This window comes from Motacilla alba, chromosome 10 (assembly GCF_015832195.1).
Source record: "Motacilla alba alba isolate MOTALB_02 chromosome 10, Motacilla_alba_V1.0_pri, whole genome shotgun sequence".
NCBI lineage: Eukaryota > Metazoa > Chordata > Aves > Passeriformes > Motacillidae > Motacilla > Motacilla alba.
In genome coordinates this window covers 3,741,458-3,761,271 of record NC_052025.1, presented here as the reverse complement: position 1 = coordinate 3,761,271, position 19,814 = coordinate 3,741,458, and the positions used below count along the sequence as shown (strand labels likewise).

Here is a 19,814-nt window from a genome sequence, read left to right as displayed (position 1 = left end):
CCCCAAACAAACCCCAGCTCTCCCCAGCCCTGTCCTGATCCAGCTGGGACCCCAAGCTCCAGCCCGAGCTGGGATCCCGCTGAGTGGTGCGGAGAGATTTTCCAGCTGGATTTTCCAGAGCTTTTTTAAACGCCGTGTTCCTGTGCCCTGCGCCGTGTTCCCTCCTGGCACGGCGGGGAGAGGTGTGTGTGCCATGGGAATAACGCCTGGCACGCCGATGATTCACGCCGGGAATTTGAGGCAGGATGGGAGCTGGCACAGCTGGGCCCAGTGCCCGTCTCACTGCCCGAGGGAGGAGGAGGAGGAGCAGGAGGAAGGGGACATGATGTGAGCCAGCACTCAGAGCCCCGGGGTGTCACTCAGCCTGTCCCCTCTGCCCACGCTGCTGCTGATGGACAGAGCCCCAAAATCCCTTGGGACGAATCCCTTGGAGGGATCCAGGATGAGCAGCTGCAGGCCTAGAGCGAGAGAGACCCAGAGGCAGGAGCGACCCTCTCCTGTGGGGGGAAACTGAGGCACGGTGGTGGCGGGAGGGGCAGGACCCGGGCAAATCAGGGTTAAATTCCCTGATTTGTGCGAAGAACACAATTTCTTCCAGCAGTTCTCTCAGCACCCTTCAACTTCACCCCGGAGGATGCTGAGGCACCAAACACCACCCCTGGGACCAGGCACAGCCTCAAAAATGGGAAGTGTGGTGCCATTTGGAGGAAAACCAAAAAGCAAAATAATCTAAGATCTCAATAATTTTGGGGTGTGTTTTCTCCCCTTATTTGACAGCTGGCAGCAGCCCAGGGCAAGGGGACAGGAGGGGACACAGTGGGGGACAGGGGCAGAGCCCTCCCTGCTGTCTCCCATCACGTGAAGGTTCCGGGTATTTCTCGCCATTCCCAAAGCCGTTTCTTGCAGGCTTTGCCTGTAAATGACTTTAATCTTCATAAGCCCAAAAAGTAAAGCTGCTTATCCGGCTGGGCCCTGCTGGAGCACCGGCAGGAACGGGGGGGACGTGGACGAGAGGAGGGGGTCAGTCCAGGGGAGAGGAAACCCCAGGGAGCTACATCACATCCCTCATCCCCATCCCATCCCCTCCGGCACCCCAAGGTCTCAGGGAAGGCAGTCAGCAGCACATCTCCCCTCTGCCCGCTCCATCCCACATCCCGAGCTGCGCCCGCATCCCACCACTCCCTTTTTTCCCCCTTTAACTCCTCTCCGAGAGGAATCTCGGTCTGAATCCCGGCCCAAAGCAGGCGGAGAGCTCCCGGCCGGGGCTTGCCAAGGCGGCAGCCGGCAGAGCCGCTGCTCCGCGCGGCGTTTAACGCTGAATAATTCCCTGCGGAGGAGCGGAACTATTCCAAAGCCGCCAGACGCCACCGCCACCCGGCTCCCTCCAGGCATCCCACGGGGACAACTCTGGGGACGGGGCCCGGGACATCGGGATCTCACTGCACAGCTGGGACACGCAGGGAAGGCAGCGAGGCTCAGGAATCACCCCCAGACTGCATGCCCTGCCTGCTCAGAGCATCAGCAAGTGAAAAGTAAAGCCTGGTCTCAGGGGGAGCTTTGGCATCACTTCATCCCTGCCGGCTCTCACAGGCAGGACGCAGCCGAGCGCTGCCCAGGCTGCTCATCCCCACCGATTTGGGGAGGAGATGGGGGTCCAGCCCCAGTTTTTCCCCTGCCAGGGGACCCCCAGACCCGCTGGCAACAGAGGGGGGCCGAGGCGGGGTGTGCCGCGTCCGTATGGAATGGTTTTTTATTACAGTTTTTAATCTCACAGTCGGTAGCATTACATGAGAATAAAGCACTGGACAGGACTGGAAAAAAAGGCCTCTGGAGACAGCATGCAAACATTGCAACGAGTTTAAAGCAAAACAACCCAAAAAAAAAGCGTCTGGCGGGGACACGGCCGCGCTCTCCCGACCGGGCGGCGAGTCCAGCGTCTCCCCGTCAACCATCACTTCTGTCGCTGGGGGTTTCCTTTTCATGTGTCCGTTTCATTGGTTTATTTATTATTATTCTCCTTTGAACAACCTTCTTCTTTCTTTTTTTTTTTTTCCTTTTTTTTTTTTTTCTTCTTTTAATTACATTAAAAAATAAGATTCGTACTTTAGTAAAACGCCCAACGCTCAGCTGGGCCTTTGCTTGAAATAATAAAAAAAAACAACGACAAAAAAAAAACCTGAAAGAAACCCAAAACAATAAACACTCCCCCCAAAACCGAGAAAACAACAAAAAAACCCCACAAAAATTAAAAAAAAAAGAGCGTGGGAGACAAAAATGAAAAAAAAAAACCCAACTAAAACCTGGAAAATAAAAAACAACAACTGACAGATTTGGAAGTTTGGAAGCAACCGGGGGAGTTGGAGGGGGGCAGGCACCGCACCCCCGGGGCTCCCTCCTGGCGCCGTGGTGGGGCAGGGGGGCTGAGCACACCCCGGGTTCCCCCCCAGCGTGGGTCCCCTGCGGCCGTGGGGTGGCAGAGCCCCCCTCACAGGTAGAGCTCCTTCTCTTTGATATGCACTAGCTGTTCACGGAGCTGGTGGAAGGACGGCCGGTGGCCGGGGTCCAGCGTCCAGCACTTCTTCATCACCTCGTAGACGACGGCCGGACACCCGTCCGGAGCATCCATCTTATAGCCCTTCTCCACGCGGGGCACCACGTCCTTCAGGGGCTGCGGGCAATTCGGCACGTCAGCCACGGGCTCTCCCCAAAAATCCGGGCTCAGCTCCCCCTCCCAAAATCCAGCCCCTCAGGGGTGCTCGGCACTCACAATTCTCGGATAAGGCACTCGCCCGAAGGAGTAGATTTCCCACAGGAGGATCCCGAAGCTCCACACGTCCGACTTGGTGGAGAATTTCTGCAGGGAGGGAGGGAGGGGAGAGAAGTCCTGTGAGCAGGCTCAGGTGGGGGAGTGGGATCTACAATTCCACAGAAAACTGTGGATTTTGGGTGTGGCAATCAGTAGTGTCGGAGAATTCTTTCGCTGGACAATAGTTGAAGAAAAATATGGAGCTGGAGCGAAAGTTATGCTCATGCTTTTTTGCTTTGCTTGCTTTTAGCCATGCAGATTTGCCACTTAGCCAACCTAAAACGAACGTTTGGGTGACTTTAGCTCATGCTTCGGGTTTTGTAGTCATGGTATTTCATGAAAATCCTTTTGTTAAGATTTTTCCTCTCTTGAGAAGCTGAGGCCTCAGCTTCAAGATGTAAATTAATTATTATCACAATTATAATAAATACAAAAACAATTATCATCTGCTAGTGTGGAATGCAGCAGGTGCTTCCTTGATTGGTCCATGTGAGGTGTTTCTACGTAAAAATCAACCAAAGATGCAGCTGGCTCAGACCCTCTGATCACTCACAAGTTTTTGTTATTCATTTCTTTTTATTTCTGTCTCGTCTTCTGATGCATTTTTTTCTCTGTTCTTTCAGTATCGTTTTAGTGTGTTTTTTTTAATATAATATATATCAAATTATAATAAACCAGCCTTCTGAAACATGGAGTCAACATTTCTCCATCTCTTCCCTTGTCCTGACTGCCCTGAAAACCACAAGGTTTAGATAGCATGTGTTTGTCCAACACGGCCCCCAAGAAACCATTTTCCACCTGTTTGGTTGGTGTGCCAGCAGATGTCTGGCCAATCTCAAACGATATTCAAAAAGCTGTATCAGGCACATTTATGGGATCATCCCCAAACAATCTTTGGATTCTGGTGGATGCATGGGAGCCGTGGGTTCCTCACCTTCCCAAGGCATCTTCTGAGCCTCAGGAATTAGAGATCCTTGGCTCTGTGTACACGATCTATTGTGTCAAAGTTAATTATATAAAAAAGATGGATCTTCAGCTAAAGATGTTACTCCTTTCACAGCATATTTAAAAATCAGACCTCATGGTGCAACTGCACTTTTTAAATCCAATCTGCATTTACTATTTCCTTCCAATTACCTGCTGGAATGTTTTCCATTTGTGGAGACAGGGCTTGGCCTGCTGTCCCAGCACACACCACAGGCCCAAGGGTGGCAAGGGATCTTCGCCACCCTCAAGGCAGCTGCTCTGGGGGTCAGACAGTGCCAAGGGGCACTCAAGCACCATCTCTGCCAGCCTGGAATGTTCCCCCTTCCCGCAGCTTCCACCACACCCGAGGCCCGCCTCTGCTCTGCTCACCCACCTTTTCTCTAAGTGCTTCTGGTGCTGTCCACTTGACGGGCAGCTTGCCCGTGTCCTGTGTGGAGGAGGCTTCCTTGGTGAGCCCGAAGTCGCTGACCTTGGCGATGTTGTCCTCCGAGACCAGCACGTTCCTCGCCGCCAGGTCCCGGTGCACGAAGTTGTTGGCTTCCAGGTACTCCATGGCTTCACAGACGTCTCTGGGAGGGGTGGGTGGCACAAGGGGGTTGGCAGGGCGGCCCCAAAGGGCGGGTGGGGCGGGTCAGGGTGGTGGGCACGGCCTTGCCTGGTACTTACAAGGAGAACTTGAGCAGACAGTCTGCCCCGAGCACCGACCGCCCGCGCGACCGCAGGTAGTCTACTAGGCTGCCCTGGAGGCAGGGATGGACAGAGAGAGGGGGTCAGCAGGGCCAGCGGCCCACCTGCTGCCCACTCCCTTGCGGGGCAGGACCAGGGGATGACACCCCTCCCTTGCGGGGCAGGACCAGGGGAGATGTCCCTTTAGGATGGGGCAGGACCCAGGGATATGTCCCTTTAGGATGGAGCAGGACCCAGGGATATGTCCCTTTAGGATGGTGCAGGACCAGGGGAGATGTCCCTTAGGATGGGGTAGGACCCAGGGATATGTCCCTTTAGGATGGAGCAGGACCCAGGGATATGTCCCTTTAGGATGGAGCAGGACCCAGGGATATGTCCCTTTAGGATGGGGCAGGACCAGGGGAGATGTCCCTTTAGGATGGAGCAGGACCCAGGGATATGTCCCTTTAGGATGGGGCAGGACCAGGGGAGATGTCCCCTTAGGATGGAGCAGGACCCAGGGATATGTCCCTTTAGGATGGAGCAGGACCCATGGATATGTCCCTTTAGGATGGAGCAGGACCAGGGGAGATGTCCCTCCCTCATGGGGCAGGACCCAGGGGAGATGTCCCTTCAAACGAGGGGCAGGACACAAGGATGATGTCCCTCCCTCAAGGGGCAGATCTGGGGATGCCAACCCACCCTGGGAGCCAACGATGGGACACGGGACACGCCACCTGCAGCCACCGCTGTGGCCCCAGCGAGATGCAGCCCAAGCTGGCATGACCCAGCCGTGCCAGGGTGAAGCCCCAGGAGCGTGGGGAGGACAAGGGGACAGAGGGGGAGGGCAGGTGGCCGGGTGGGAGGGGTCTCACCTTGGCCATGTACTCGGTGACGATGTAAAGGCCACTCTTCTCCTCCACAATCACCCCCAGCAGCTGCACCAGGTTGCTGTGTCGGAGCTGCCTGTGGGCCACACGAGGGCTCAGGGCAGGGGTTTGGGGACAAGAGGGCTATCAGGGACCACCCACCGCTGCTGACAGGGACAGAGGAGCCCCCTCCCTCACGCCGTCCCCCCAGTGAGGGTGACACTCACGTCATGACGGACGCCTCCGCCAGGAAGGCCTGCGCTGTGGCGTCGTTTTTAATGCACTTCACGGCGACTTTGTTCCCCCGGTAATCCCCCAGCATCACGTCTGCAGGCCAGGAGAGACGGGCACAGGAGGCACTGGGAAGCATCCCAGCCTCCTGGGGCCCCACAGCACCCTGGGGGGGCTACAGAGGAGCCCCCCCACCATCCAGGGCCACCACGGGCCGGGGACAGCGGGCTCACCTCCGAATTCCCCTTTGCCAATGATCTGTAGCAACTTGAGGTCCTTCATGTTGAGGGCCCAGCCGCCTGCACGGGGAGAAGGGGGAGTCAGGGGGTGCTGGGGGTGCCCGGGGGCAGGGCAGGGGAGGGGACACGGCCACTCACTGCGGGAGAACTCGTCCTGCGCCGCCACCGTGCCCTCCATCAGCTTGGGTTTGATGAGGCGGGTGCAGAGCCCGTCTGCGTCCGTGGTGTAATGCTGGGGGGACGCGGCGCGGCGCGGGTGACACCCCGGCTCGGGGTGGGGGGGTGACACCCCCGCGGCGCCGGGCTCTCGGGTCCCACCAGGTGGCAGCACGAGGCCACAGAGATGTCTGTGAAGCCCGGCGGCCGCCGAGGGTCCTTGTCCCGCCTCCTCCTCCTCCTCCCTCTGTCCCCAGCGTCCCCATCCCAGGGCAGCAGCAGAGGAGAAGGAGCACCCACCGCCCCCCAGGCTCCAGAGCCCAGAAGCTGTGGTGTCCCCACAGGGGATGCCAGCAGAGACCTCACCTCCACCAGCTGCATGAGGTTCTCGAAGTAGACCTCCTCGTCGATGCTGAGCTTGCTGGAGGAGTAGATGATGCGGTAGTGCTCCACCTTGCCCTCGCAGCTGACGCACAGCGTGTAGTCCCCGGGGTAGTTGGTGCTCTCCCGCACCAGGAACAGCCCCGTCTCGGGGGGGTACAGCAGCCGCTCCGCCTGCTCCCGCGTGATCTTCCCGTGGAACCACCTGCAGGGCCATGGAGGAGGGCAGGTGAGGCCTGCCGTGCCCCTGGGGGCTGCGTTCAGATGTTTGCTGGCCAAAGCGGCGGCTTTTGGACCCGCCCGCGTGGGGACGGTCTGTCTGCGCTGCTCCACTCCGTCCCCACCCACCCCCTGACTCAGCTCCTTCCACAGCATCCTGCTCCTCTCCTCCCGGCCCCAGCTGGGTTCTGCCCCTCTGCACGCTCCCGGGAGGTTCCTCCTCCGGCCCGGGAGCCACTGGCAGCTGGGAGCATCAAACCCATCCATCTCCCATCCCTCCTGTACAGAGCCCACTCCAACCTTCCCTCTTCCTCCCAGCAGCCTTTACCTAACCCTAGGTTAGCCTAATCCTAACCCCAGCCTTGGGTAAAAAAAAAAACCAATTTAAAATGTCACCCAACCATCAAATCACCTTCCCAGCCACGCAGGCAGCTCCCAAAACACTCAGAGCTCTCCCCGGCAGCAAATCCCAATCCCAAATCCACGCTGCTGCCCCTCGTGCCCTGTGAGGAATGTCCCTTCTGCTGGGACACAGCTCCGGCCACAGGGATGCTCCAGCCCAAGCTGCCTGCCCAGAGCCCTGGCTGGATACTCACGGCATGAGGCTGAGCTTGATGCCAGCTTTGACCCCTTCCCGCTTCTGGACGTAGTTAGCAGGAATGATGCCCTCCCTGCCCACCTTGTTCTTCGCCTTGTACCAGTTGGGATCCTGTGGGGACAGCAGGATGTCACAACGAGCCCACGGCCCCTGCATCCCACCCGAGGAGCCCTCTGGGGGTTCCCCGAGCACCCCCGTAGCCCCTTGCTGGCTGCGGGAAGGACGGGATGAGCAGGGCATCGGGTGCTGGGACCACCAAACCCCAGTGCTGCTGGCCCCACAGCGCTCACTGTGATCCCCCTCCCCACCCGTCCCAGAGCCCCCCAAACCCAGAGCCCCTCTTTTCCTTCTCCGGAGAGGAGCCCGGCACCGCTGCCTCTCCCATCCCTCCTCCACCTCCCGGGAGGCGCTCGCCTTTTGGAGAAACCTTAACTAACGAGGCCATGAGTTAATTACCCGAGCTCCCGGCCCGATTCACGCCCAGCGGGACCGGCAGGACCAGGGGCTGCCACCGGCACGTGTCACGGGGTGCAGGGACGCGGAAAGGGGACAGCTTACCTTGGTGACAGCGACGATGGTGAGGACGTCTCCTTTGCTGAAGGGCAGGTCCTGCTCGGCGGTACCGTGGAAGTTGTACTTGGCGATACACTCTGTACCGGACGGCCACACGGCCTGGCAGGGGCAGGGAGTGCCATCAGAGCCCTGCCTGAGCGTGCCACCACCCCTGGCACCCCCTGACCCTCGGGGACCCCCCCTGGCCGATGGGAACCCAAAGGGGGCTATTTAAACCAAGTGTCCCCGTGTCCCTCCCGAGCGCTGCGGCCACCTCCGGATGGCTCCGTGCCCACCTCTCCTCAGCCAGAGCTTACCTGCATCCCTGACATCTTCTCAGGAGGTTGGGGGAGCGACTCTCACAGGGGGGACACGTCACTTGGTACCATGAGACCTGCGTGGGGGGAGAGGACGGCTGAGAGCGGGGCACGGCGGGAACGAGGTGAGAGGAGGATGCAGCACCCCCCAAAGGATGCTCTCAGGCCAGGTGAGCATCTCTCCTCCCTCCAAGAACAGGTCCTGCATCCAAAATATGCCCAAACTGAGGTGGAAGTGGGAGCTCCGGGCCTGCTCAGCCCCTGCAGTCGGGGTGGGAGCAGCTGCTCACCCGGATTAGGAGGCATTTACACGGATCCAGCTTCTTAAGAACGGAGTTTTTGAGTGCAGCATCTGCACCAGAGAAAAGTCCAGCACGGCGTGGAGATGCCCAGAGAAGGGAAGAGAACAGAGATGACCTCCAGAACGTCCATCCCACTCCTCTCCCAGGCTACACAGCCAGAGCCCTGCTCTCCCTGGTGACCCACACGCGGAAACATCCGACCCTGACAGCTTCCCAGGCCCGGCATCCAAAAGAAATAAACCAAAACTGCTCCCCGCAGCACGAAAACCACTGGGACTCTGGAACGTGCAGCTCCTGAAGCCCAGGGGGATGTGCTGCCCGGGGGTGCTGTGCTCTGGGACGGGTGTGTGGGAGGGAGGGGAACAAACCCGGCTTTATTCCCGCCGCCCCAGCCCCCGGCACGGGATGAAGTCACCGGCCCCACAATCAAACCAGGCTTTCTTGGGCTGGGGCACCGGGGTCGTGCCGGGCACAGAGCGGGGGACACAGGCAGAGCAGCCCCCAAAAACCCACCCAAATACCGATGAATTCATCCCCTCCACTGGGGTCAGCACCGGCAGCCCTGCCGCGGTGTCAGTCAGGGCTGGGAGTATTTTGGGAAGGAGGAAGTGAAACGAGGGGCAAGGCCGAGGCCGGGAGGAGGAAGGAGATAAGGGACAGAGCTGCGGGAGGAAGAGCGCGGTGAGAACGTGGCCCTGTTTCCACCACGTGCCCGCAGCCTTCCGGAAAAGGCGTCACGCTGCCACCCAGCACCTTCGTCACCGTCCCCCAGCGCGGGGACACGGCGCTCTGCTTTTGGCAGAAATAGAGGCTGGGGTGTTCACCCCAAAACCTGAGTTCGGGGACCTGAGGGGTTTCCATCACCACAGGGTTGGGTGGGTTTCTTGGCCAGCCAGCTCCGGGAAAGCTGGAGATGGCACCCAAAGCCAGCCTGGTGGCACTCTGGGGATGCTGCCAGGAGTGCCAGGATCCAGGGCAGGGCAGAGCCCAGCAATTCTGGGCTGGGGAGCACCAGCTGAGATCCACAGCGGATCCACAGCTGGGAGTGCAGCTCCCCAGAACACTCCCAGCTCCAACCCCCTGCCGTTCCAAGTGGATTTTTGCTTAGGTTTTGGATTTACACCTAGCAGGGAACGAAGATTTCAGCCAGGGCTCTGGATCCTACAGGTCTGAAACGCAGCACCCAAAAACCAGGGAATAAGCTCCGCTCTCTAGGCCGCGGAGGGATTTAGCTGAAGCCTGGAGGGAGGTTTAAGGCGGGGATTTCCCATGGCTGGGGCTCTCAGCCCTCTTCCCCATCCAGCGTCCCGTCCCGCGGGGACACCGAGCACAGGCTGTTGCTCAAGGAGAGCTCCAGCCCAAAGCCCTGAGTCAGCGCTTCCCACCGGCCAGGCCCGACTTCCAAACAGCCCAAAATCAGCAGCATGGACGTTTCACCCGAGGTGTGACCAGCTGGAAAAGCCTGGAACCGGTGCAAGGGATGCCCAAAGGTTCACCCCAGGTTTCCCAGCCCGTGCAGGAGCTGAATCCCCCCGGTCCCGAAGGCCGCTTGTTTGGGCTTTCAGCTCACGGATGTCACCAGCATTTATATTTGATAAGTGCATCGAGGATACAAAATTCATAGCCTGCCTTCATAAAGAGAATTTTTTTTTTCCCCGCTAAAGAGGAAACTGCCTGAGCAAACCCCACCAAGAACACGCTGCAGCCAGCCCAGGCTTTTTTATCTTCCCGGACCGTGGATATTCATGGCACAGGACTGTGGCATTGTTATAATTACACACAATAAATCTGCCTTTCAGTTTTAAAGAGGGAGGTGGTTCCAACACCAGGGGCTGAACGCAGGCCTTCCTCCTCTGAGCTTCATTTTCTGTTTAATCGTTACCTAATTTCTGCCTCAAAGCTGAGACTTTCCGAGGAAGAGGAGGAGGAAACCACACGGGGCAGCTGCCAAAGCAGCCCCCCGAAGGCCTGGTGTGACAGCCAGCGGTTCCTGCCCGCGTCACCCGGGCCAGCCCCGGCCCCGCGCCCGCTTCCACCCGCCCCGCACATCCCTTGGGATGCTGGGCTGGGAGAAGGACGTGGAGATGCTGCCCGAGGGGATCCACAGCTTGAAAGCAGCATCCTGTGCCTGCCGGGAAAACACGGGCATCGCCCCTGCTCTCCTCCAGGAGGATGTGCGGCAGCACATGAAAGAAATTAATAATCATTAAAAAAATGAGCCAGGGAGCAGCCTGGCCGACGGGGCAGAGCCCAGCGCTGGGTTTGGCTGCTCCCGGCCCTGCCAGGCCAGGGTTTGTTCCTTCTGCAAGCTCCCCACTCCCAAACTGGGGCTCAGGATGTGCTCAGGGGAACCAAAACGCAGCTCCCTTGTTCGCCCAGCGGAGCATCCCCCGTGCAGGAGCCCCGGGATGGATCTCATCCCGCAGGCCCATCTCCCACCGCCCTGCTCCCGCATTTCCCTGTGGGAAGGCCAGCCTGGCAGCCAGGAGCCGGGCAGGGCAGGTACAGCCAACACCTCTGAGAATCCAAAGGGCACTGGGAAACGAGCTGGGGACGGCGTTCCTGTCATTAATCAAAATGAAATCCAGTCGTGCCAGACCCACGGGCGGGTTGGGAGAGGAGTTTGGGACCTCCACGGGAGCACCATCACCACAGGGTGGGCTGGCTGAAAGATGCTGCACCTCGGTCTCAAACCCAAGCAGGGGAGGGGGCAGCGCCTGCCCAGCACCAGCATGACTCTGTTGAAATGAAGTTTGGTTGTTGATGGCACAGAAGCCTCATTCCCAACGGGAACAGACGTGTGGGCACCACCCACCCCCTTCCGTGCATCCACCTCCCAGTGAAGTCCTTTAAACTTCAAAAAACAACCAAAAAAAAAAAAAAAAAATCCCAAACCCACCCCAAAGCAGACAACATCCTCCCTGCCTCTGAAAGATGTTATCTGCTGTTATTACAACGAACACCTACGATTACGCTAATCGAAAGAAAAATGTTCCTCCTTCATCTCGCCCGCCAGCTCGCAGCGTTCCGGAGCTGCTCCCCCAAACCAGCCCCAGCCGGGTGCCCTGCTGCAAAAAAAAGGGGGAAGGAACTTCTTTTTCAGGGGGTTTTAAATTGTTTTAGAAGAGAAAGAGAGGATGCTGCTGCTGGTCAGAGAGCTGGAGGCACCTGGGGGCCAGGTGGAGGCCTGGAGAGAAGCTCCTCCTGGCCCCGCATTGCAAAGAGGATTTCCTGGTGCTCCTTCACCCCACAAACTTCCCACCACGAATCACCCCAGTGTCCCCTTCCCAGGTGCTGTCACCTGGGCACGGGGACAGGATGTGGAGTGGGGCACGGAAGGGTTTTTTTGGCAAACGCCCACCCAGAACCGAAAAGCTGGGGGCAGGCAGCGGTACAAAGGGCAAAGAGGCACCCCAAAACTCCCTGGCTTTGCAGGGGTTACCCCACGGCTCCATCAGTCCCACGAGGGAGGACGGGGATGCTCCCAAAACCTCCCGCATCCCTCCGGGGAGCTCTCCGGACACTCCCTGCCTCGCCAGGATGGGGCCGTGCTCCTGCGTGGGTCCGGTGGGAACAAACCCCTGTCCCGGGAGGAAGGCTGCCATCCTCCTCCTCCTCCCGCTCCCCAGCCCTCACACCTCCGATTTCCCTTTTTTTTTTTTTTCTGGACTTTTTGATTTTTAGGGGGGACTTTTTTTTTTTTTTTTCCGCCCGATGGCACAACCCCTTTCGCTCTCGCTAAACCAGCGAGCAACAGCCGCGGCTATAAATAACCCGCCGCCGCCTTGTTGCCCGAAAAAAAAACCCCCAAAAAACCCCAAAAAACAACAACAAAAGCCCAAAAAAGCCCCACATTTTTACACATTCATCCCGACAATGCGCCGCCAACCCCTCCGAGCAGCCGGGATGTCCCCGCAGCTCCCGCGGGCCTTTGTACGGGATGGGGATGCAGCGGCAGGGGGAGGTGGTACCCCCGGCGGGGCTCGGGCGCGGCGGGACCCCCGCAGCATCCCCTCGCCGTGCCGGGGGTCGCCCTCCGCCTCCCCGCGGCTCGGGAAGGGGGGCGCGGGGTCCCCGGGGACTGCGGCGGGGCGGCGGCGGCCGTGCCGGGGTCACCGGGGGTCAGGCGGGGCCGGACCCGCGCCCCTCCCGCCCCATTGTCCGCGCCCCGCTCGCTCCCCCCGCGCGGCGCCGCCGTCACTCACCTCCCTCCGGGCCGGGGCTCAGCCCGCCGCCGGCTGCTCCATGCGGCGCCGCCGGGGCCTCCGGGCTCGGCTGGGCCGGCGGGGGGGCGCGGGGGGGCGGAAGGGGCGGGGGAAGCCGGAGCCGCCGCCGCCGCCGGAGCGCGGCGGGGCCCAGCGCGGCGCGGGGGGCGCGGGGGGCGCGGGGCGGGCGGGGCGCGGGGGTCCCGGGGCGGCGGGGCCGGAGGGACGGAGCGAGGGAGGGACCGAGGGACCGGGGGACCGAGGGAGCGGCGCCCGGAACCGGAGCGCCCCGCGCGCAGCGCGCATGCGCCGCCAGCGCCGCGCCGGCCGCGGGGCGGGGGCACCGGGAGGAGCGCGGCGCCACCTGGCGGCCACCGCCGGCAGCGCGGGGACAGGGACCGGGGACAGCGGGACCGACAGCGGGGACAGCGGGACCGACAGCGGGGACAGCTGGACCAGGAACAGAGGGACCGACAGCGGGGACAGAGGGACCGGGGACAGAGGGACCGACAGCGGGGACAGAGGGACCGACAGCGGGGACAGCGGGACCGACAGCGGGGACAGCTGGACCAGGAACAGAGGGACCGACAGCGGGGACAGAGGGACCGACAGCGGGGACAGCTGGACCAGGGACAGAGGGACCGACAGCGGGGACAGAGGGACCGGGGACAGAGGGACCGATAGTGGGGACAGAGGGACCGACAGCGGGAACGGCACCGGGGACAGAGGGACCGACAGCGGGGACAGCGGAACCGACAGCGGTAACGACAGCGGGGACAGAGGGACCGACAGCGGGGACAGAGGGACCGACAGCGGGAACGGCACCGGGGACAGAGGGACCGGGGACAGAGGGACCATCATCGGGGACAGAGGGACCGGGGACAGAGGGACCGACAGCGGGGACAGAGGGACCGGGAACAGCGGGACCCACAGCGGGGACAGAGGGACCGGGGACAGAGGGACCGACAGCGGGGACAGAGGGACCGACAGCGAGACAGCAGGACCGACAGCGGGAACGGCGGGAACAGCGGGGACAGCAGGACCCGCACCGCGGACGGGACACGCACCGGGAACGGGACCCGCGCTGGGACACACACCGGTACTGGCACCCCCACAGGCACCGGGACCGGCATCGGATAGTGGGACCTGCACCGGCAATGGGAACGGCTCCCGCACCGGCAATGGGAGCGGGAGCTGCACCGGCAATGGGAGCGGGAGCTGCACCGGCAATGGGACTGCCACCGGTGTCCGCGTAGGGACCGGTAAAGGGACCCGCACCTGCGCCGGAACAACACCAGCACCGGGATCCGCACCGGGAACGGGACGGGGACCCGCACCAGGAGCAGCACGGGGACCGGGACAGACCGCCCCCCCCCCCCGGTTACTGCCCGGTGTGCGCTCACATGGGTGCAAAGTAGTACTGAAATGATGCTAAAATGCCAATAAAATAATAAAAAGTGTTACAAAGCCTACAATAAATAACGTTAAAATGGTCAAATGACAATGAAAAATTATAATATAATATAATATAATATAATATAATATAATATAATATAATATAATATAATATAATATAATATAATATAAACATAATATGATATAATATCTTTAAGGTCCCTTCCAACCTAGCCCTCCCTTCCAACCTAGCCCATTCCCTGATTCTGTGGTCCTAGGAGATATTATATGTAGAATTATTGTTATTAATAGTAACAATAATGCAATAAAATTGCTCAAATAACTAATAATATATAGCATGACATCACATAAACATATCAGAGAGCATGACATAATACAATGTCATATAACGACATGATATGACATCATAATATAGAATAAATCAATAGAATTAATCGGTGATCTTTAAGGTATCTTCCAACCCAACCCATTCCCTGATCCCATGGGGACGAAGGGACCGCAGGGGACAGGGAAAGTCGGGATGCAGCGCCGGGGAGGTCCCAGCAGCCACGGGAGCGGGATGCAAAGCCCAGCTCATTTTTAGGAAGCGCATCCTTGCTCTAGCAGCGCGCAGCAAAGATCCAGGGACGCCTTACTGGGGTCAGCCCCGAGTTCCCCCCGGGCGTCTGGAATGTTCCTCTGGCCTCGGGGAGGTGTGGAAGGGGCTCCATCCTCTCCCAGGCTCCTTCAGGGAGGAACTGAAAGCAGCTGAAAGTGCACCCGCGGTCACCGAGGCACGCACCGCACACCCGGCCCTGCCCTGCCCTGCCCTGCGAGGTCTCGGCCTGTTTGGGGTGGCACAGAATTCCACAAAAATCCTCAGCACGGCACCGCTGGAGCCTGGAGCCTTCTCCCCGGTGGGGAAAACTCCGGGCACGACCCCCGCTCGGTGGGGAACGGCGCCCAGCTCCAGGCGCTCCCCGTCCATCCGAGGAACAGGGAAACGCTCTGGCCCCGGGGCTTCTCCTTGCCCCGGGAGCCCCGGGAGCCTCAGCACGCCCAGGGCTGGCTGCAAGGACGGTGCGGGGATCGGGCTGAGGCCGGTCCGTGCGGGGAGACACGGAGGGGATTGCAGTCCCGGCTGGAATTTTTCCCTGGAAGGGTCTTGGTTGGAGGGTGGGCGATGCCCCGGCTGGAGGGGAAGGATGGATTCACGGCAGCGAGGCTGGGATGGACATCTCCAGGAGAGGGGGCCCTTCAGCCGGCTGGAACCGGCAGGGAAAGAGAAGTCAAGAAAAGGAGGGGGAAATGCAGCGGAGGAGAAGCTGAGAGTGAAATCCCGGCGGAGTGGAGGATGGAAAATCGCCTGCCCTGTCGCCCTGCATCCCCGGCTGGTTGGATGGGCTCCCTGTGGAGCTCGGAGCCCCCGAGGGATCCCGGCAGCGCGGGCGGGATGAGAGGGGCGGGCCGGGAAAGGGAAGCGATCCTGCCGGGGGTGTGCGAGACAGCGCAGGGTCCGCAGGCGGCTGCGAACAGCCGAGTAAAGCCAGCGGGACAGCTCCCGGCTCGTTCCAGCCCGGAGGATTCACCTCCCAGCTGGAAAAGCCCCGGAGGGAGCCGGGTTTGGCCGGTTCTGCTCCAGCTCCTCCCAGGGCTGCGGGGGCTCTGGGGGATGCGGGGTGCTCTGCAAGGGGGTCCGTCTCCGACAGATCCCCCTCCCCAAGTGCCCCTCTTGGCGGAAAGTGTCCCGAGAGCGGTAAAGCCCGGCGCTGCTCGGTGCCGCTGGCGGAGCTGTGCCCCAGGTGCCACCGGAGGGCGTTCAGGGACAGCAGTGCTTCAGTGAGGTCGGATCCCGCTCTCTCCATCCCAGTCCTGCCTCTCGGGATGCCTCGTCCCCCTGCCTACCCCAAACCCCCCTCGGCTGTGGAGGACAGCCTCCTTTCAGGGCTCTCCCTCGTTCCTTTCGTTCCGGGATGTTTTCAGGTGAAGGGAGCAGGCTGGGGACGCTGGCTCTCAGCAGGTGACCTTTCTCCTCACCCCCCCGCCTGTGTCCCCCACCCTGACAGCACCAGCCCTGCTCTACCCACCCTGCTGGGGTTCAGGGGGGTGATTTTAGGGGTGCGAGAGTGGAGCAGACAGCTGGGACCTCTTGCTGTGGGGGGGACGTGAGAGCCTGTCCCTCTGTGTGACCCCACCTCCCACTGCTACGCTGCCACCAGGGCCAGCCTTGGGGACACCCAGGGGACAGCCAGCCCTGAACACATCCCAGCTCTCTCAAACTGCAGAGTTTGAGGAGCATCCACCATTCCAGAGGCTTTTGGCTCACACTGCTGGTGCTTGTGGGACCTGGTGGCCCCTGGTGCTCCAATCTCCCAGGCCACGGAAAATCCTGCCAGGGTGGGTGTACAGCCAGGTTTGAGGGAATTCCTGGGATCCCTTTGCGTGCAGGCAGGAGCTATCTCTGCATCTCTGCTGTTCCCTTCTCAGCCTGGGGACAAACTCCATGCTTGCCCTCTTTCCTGCCCTCTGATTCACAGGAACCTCATGAATCACCCTTGCGAATGGCACGGGAGGATCGATCAGCCCAAACTCAGCCTCCTTCCCGCCGGGAGGAGGGAGGGGAGGGCGGCAGGAGGGAAAAGGGTTCGGGCTGATTTGGGAGTGCCACTGGAGCAGAGCCACATGCTGGGTTTAATGCACCCAGCTCCTTTGGATCCAGCTCTGCTCCACCCACGAGTCCAACCTGGATGGATTGGAGAGCCAGCAGCTCCCTGACCCACCAGCTCCAGCACCCCAGAAGCTGCTCAGGGCGGCTGAGCAGAGATTTTTATTCCCCCCAAAAGGCAGAAACCTGTGTGGAGTTCTGTGCCTGTGGAGATGCAAAGAAAAAGATGGTGTTGGGGGTTTTCCTCTGTCACCAGTGCTGGGGACAAACAGCAAAAGTGAGACACAGAATTATTAATCCCCGTGGGGAGATGGCTCCTGACAACAGATCCCAAACAGCCAAAGGACAGAAATTAGAAATGCAGGGTTCACTTTTAATCGGGAGGGTTGTCAGGTCTTAGAACAACTCCTCTCTTCCCCCCAGGAGAGTCACAAGTGGTTGTTCTGGCCCATTTTTGGGCTAGGGACTGACTTCCCCAGAGAGGAGATGCCACCAGCTCGAGTGCTGGCATCAGGCAGGTGTCTCAGCCAGAGGGAGAAGCCTGTGTCTGCCCAGAGCTTTTCCTGCAGGAATGAGGGTGCTGGGAGCATTTGGAAGTGGAGCTGGAGCCCTGCTGCTGTGGCTGGACTCATGACTCACTTTAAAACCAACCATAAAAGCAATTTTCCATGGAGTGATCAAAGCTTCCCTGGCTTATCACCGCCCTGATTCCAGTAACGAAACCGTGGCGCTCGCAGACTGCCCGGGGAGTAATTGGAGGGCTTAATTGAGGAAGGTCATTAGGGGCAGGCAGAGATAGGGGACCTGGAGCCTCTCACCTACTGTGAGTTGCTGAGGCTTTCACGGCAGCGATGGTGAAAAGGGGAGGTTCAGGCTGGGTACCAGGAAAAGGCTCCTCACCCAGAGGGTGGTGGGGCACTGAACAGGGAACGGGCACAGTGAGCCCCAAGAGCTCCCGGAGCATTTGGAGAGCACTCTGAGGCACAGGGTGGGATTGTTGAGGTGTCTGTGCAGGGGCTGGACTGATGATCCTTGGGGTCCCTTCCAGCTCAGGAGATTCCATGCTGTGATTTTACGGAGCCCAGTAGGAAAGCTGGAGCCTCTCCTGGGGTCTGGCCTGCTGGAAGGGATGTCCAAGGAGAGGTGAGCATGCAGGGGTTTCAGACCAAGGTCTCAGGGGTCCCTCCTGCCTTTGCAGAATGCCTGGAAAGGTCTTCCACAGCTCCGTGGGATGGTTCCATTGGCATCAAGAGAGGGAGAGGTGCTGAGTGCAGGTAGGGAGTTTTAAAGTGGCTGCTTTGCCACGTGCCCCATGAAGAGAAGGGAAGGATGATTTGCCTGCCCGTTCCTCTCTCCTCCAGCCTCTTCCCTTCCCCTGCTCCATCCTGACACAGAGGTGACTTCTTCAGCCCTCCAGGAATGGATCTTGGGGAGCCCTCCCACCGGCGAGACGCTGTTCCACACCACTGTTGTTAATATTCAGCTGCTTATCTGCCCCGGGGCTATAAAACTCTCATCTGCAAAGGGGGAAAAAAATTCCCTCTGTTCTTTCTATCTGCTCCTGCTTATTGCAGGCTTATCAGCACACCCAGCCAGCCTTTGGGGCACGGGAGTCACGCAATGGCTGCAGCAAACGAGGTCTGTGGTCCCACAGAGGGGCCGGCATCGCGTGTCCCCACGGGGCCAAGTCCACCCCATGGGGACAGCATGGCACTGATGAGTCCCCAACAATCTTGCTGCTCTTCTGAGTCATCAGCTTAGGCACAGGTTAGGTGCACCTCCAGTGGATGATACCACCTTCCCCTGCAGCAGGGGAATGCTGGCTTTGGGATGTCCCCTGAGGGAAGTGGGTTTGGGACTCTGGTGCATTGACCTGTGGGATGTCCCTTGTGAGAAGTGGGTTTGGGACTCTGGTGCACTGACCTGTGGGATGTCCCTTGTGGGAAGTGGGTTTGGGACTCTGGTGCATTGACCTGCGTCCCTGTCATAGTTGGTGGAGCTGTTATTTGGCTGGTGAACCTCATGGGTTGTCCTAAAGCATCCTTCCACATTTTTTCCAATGCCTTTGGTAGCCTGCAGCAGTTTGGGCCTTCCCCTCCCGTGCTTTTCCTGCCATGTTGGGATCATGACGTTAAGGGGGGAAGACAAGGCTGGTGTGATGCCAACAGCTGCTTGTGCTGGCTCTAAGAATTTGGGTGGCTCTGAGGCTGTGTCACCTCCTTGTTCCACCACAAACTGGCGACCAAGCAGGGCCTGGACACACAGAGTCACTGCTTTTGCCCCAGGGTGTTTCAGCGGGTCTGGACAAGCCAGGATCTCCCCGAAGCCTTGAGCAATCGGCTTCCCCATTCTCTTCCCCACCACGCTTTCATCTCTGCCTCTTCTGGGAAGCTTTTGTGCAACGCCTGATGAGTGATTGGCATTTGGACATGGCAGGAGCTCTGGCTGGAGCCCCACTGCTCGGGGTCTGGGGCTGTGGGGGCAGAACCCTCCCCTGGGAACGGGTGCAGGACAGAGCGCGCTGCACCGGGGTTGCGCTTGTCCCCGTGTCATCGCTGCCAGGTGCCGGGGTTGGCTGGGATGGCTTTGCGTGCAAAGCTGGGGAAAAGGAGGCATCTGGCTCTGCTGCCATGGGCTGACTGGCAGCCAATGTAAACTCTTAGGTTTGAGCTGGAGCAATTCCTGGGTGTCATTATTTTCCTGTCGTGAAAACACCTTTGTTCCAGCCCGGAACAGCAGCAGTTCGGCTTTCCCAGTAGCCAGGGCTGAAGGTGTCCTTCCTTGGATCCTTCCTTGTATCCTTCTTTGTGTCCTTCCTTGGATCCTTCCTTGTATCCTTCTTTGTGTCCTCTCTTGTGTCCTCCTTTGTGTCCTTCCTTGTGTTCTCCCTTGTGTCCTCCCTTGTGTCCTTTTTTGCGTCCTACTCAGGGTCCCAGAGGGGGTCTGTGCCCTGGCCTCTTTGTGTCCTACCTTGTGTCCTTCCCCGTGTCCTCCAGGGCCACCACCCACCGTGGTGGAGGAGGTGGATGAAGGCTCAAGTTGCCCCTGGGGAGGTTTAGATGTTGGGAAAATTTCTTCACCATGAAGGTGGTCGGTGGTGGAGTCACCATCCCTGGGGGTGTTAAAACATGCGGCACATGGGGACATGGGTTAGCAGTGGCCCTGGCGCTGCTGGGCTTGTGACATTAAAGTCTTTTCCAACCTAAACAATTCTATAATTCTGTAA

The 19,814-nt window shown here is 59.7% G+C and overlaps 1 protein-coding gene across 2 annotated transcripts; it reads right to left on the bottom strand.

Moving 5' to 3' along the window:
* Positions 1-1,723: 1,723 nt before the first annotated feature.
* CSK (C-terminal Src kinase) lies at positions 1,724-12,676 on the bottom strand. 2 transcript variants are annotated; one of them, XM_038147397.1, is made up of 14 exons: positions 12,529-12,651; positions 8,312-8,373; positions 8,022-8,098; positions 7,711-7,824; positions 7,151-7,263; positions 6,321-6,540; positions 5,937-6,030; positions 5,793-5,858; positions 5,556-5,655; positions 5,335-5,425; positions 4,460-4,533; positions 4,167-4,362; positions 2,768-2,854; positions 1,724-2,668 (listed from the first exon to the last, which is right to left on the bottom strand). In XM_038147397.1, exons 3-14 carry the CDS (start codon positions 8,034-8,036, stop codon positions 2,486-2,488), a joined length of 1,353 nt encoding a protein of 450 aa, XP_038003325.1. In that variant the 5' UTR covers positions 8,037-8,098; positions 8,312-8,373; positions 12,529-12,651; the 3' UTR covers positions 1,724-2,485. The 2 variants fall into 2 exon arrangements, with proteins under 2 accessions (XP_038003325.1, XP_038003324.1); XM_038147396.1 differs by lacking the exon at positions 8,312-8,373 and having other exon boundaries at positions 12,529-12,676.
* Between the last annotated feature and the right edge of the window lie 7,138 nt (positions 12,677-19,814).

Excerpts from the sequence above, each read along its gene's own strand:
- CSK (XM_038147396.1), bottom strand. Across the intron at positions 7,264-7,710 it reads CCATCGTCGCTGTCACCAAG|GATCCCAACTGGTACAAGGC; the intron begins GTAAGCTGTCCC and ends CTGTCCCCACAG. Across the intron at positions 5,859-5,936 it reads GCAGGACGAGTTCTCCCGCA|GCGGCTGGGCCCTCAACATG; the intron begins GTGAGTGGCCGT and ends CTCCCCGTGCAG.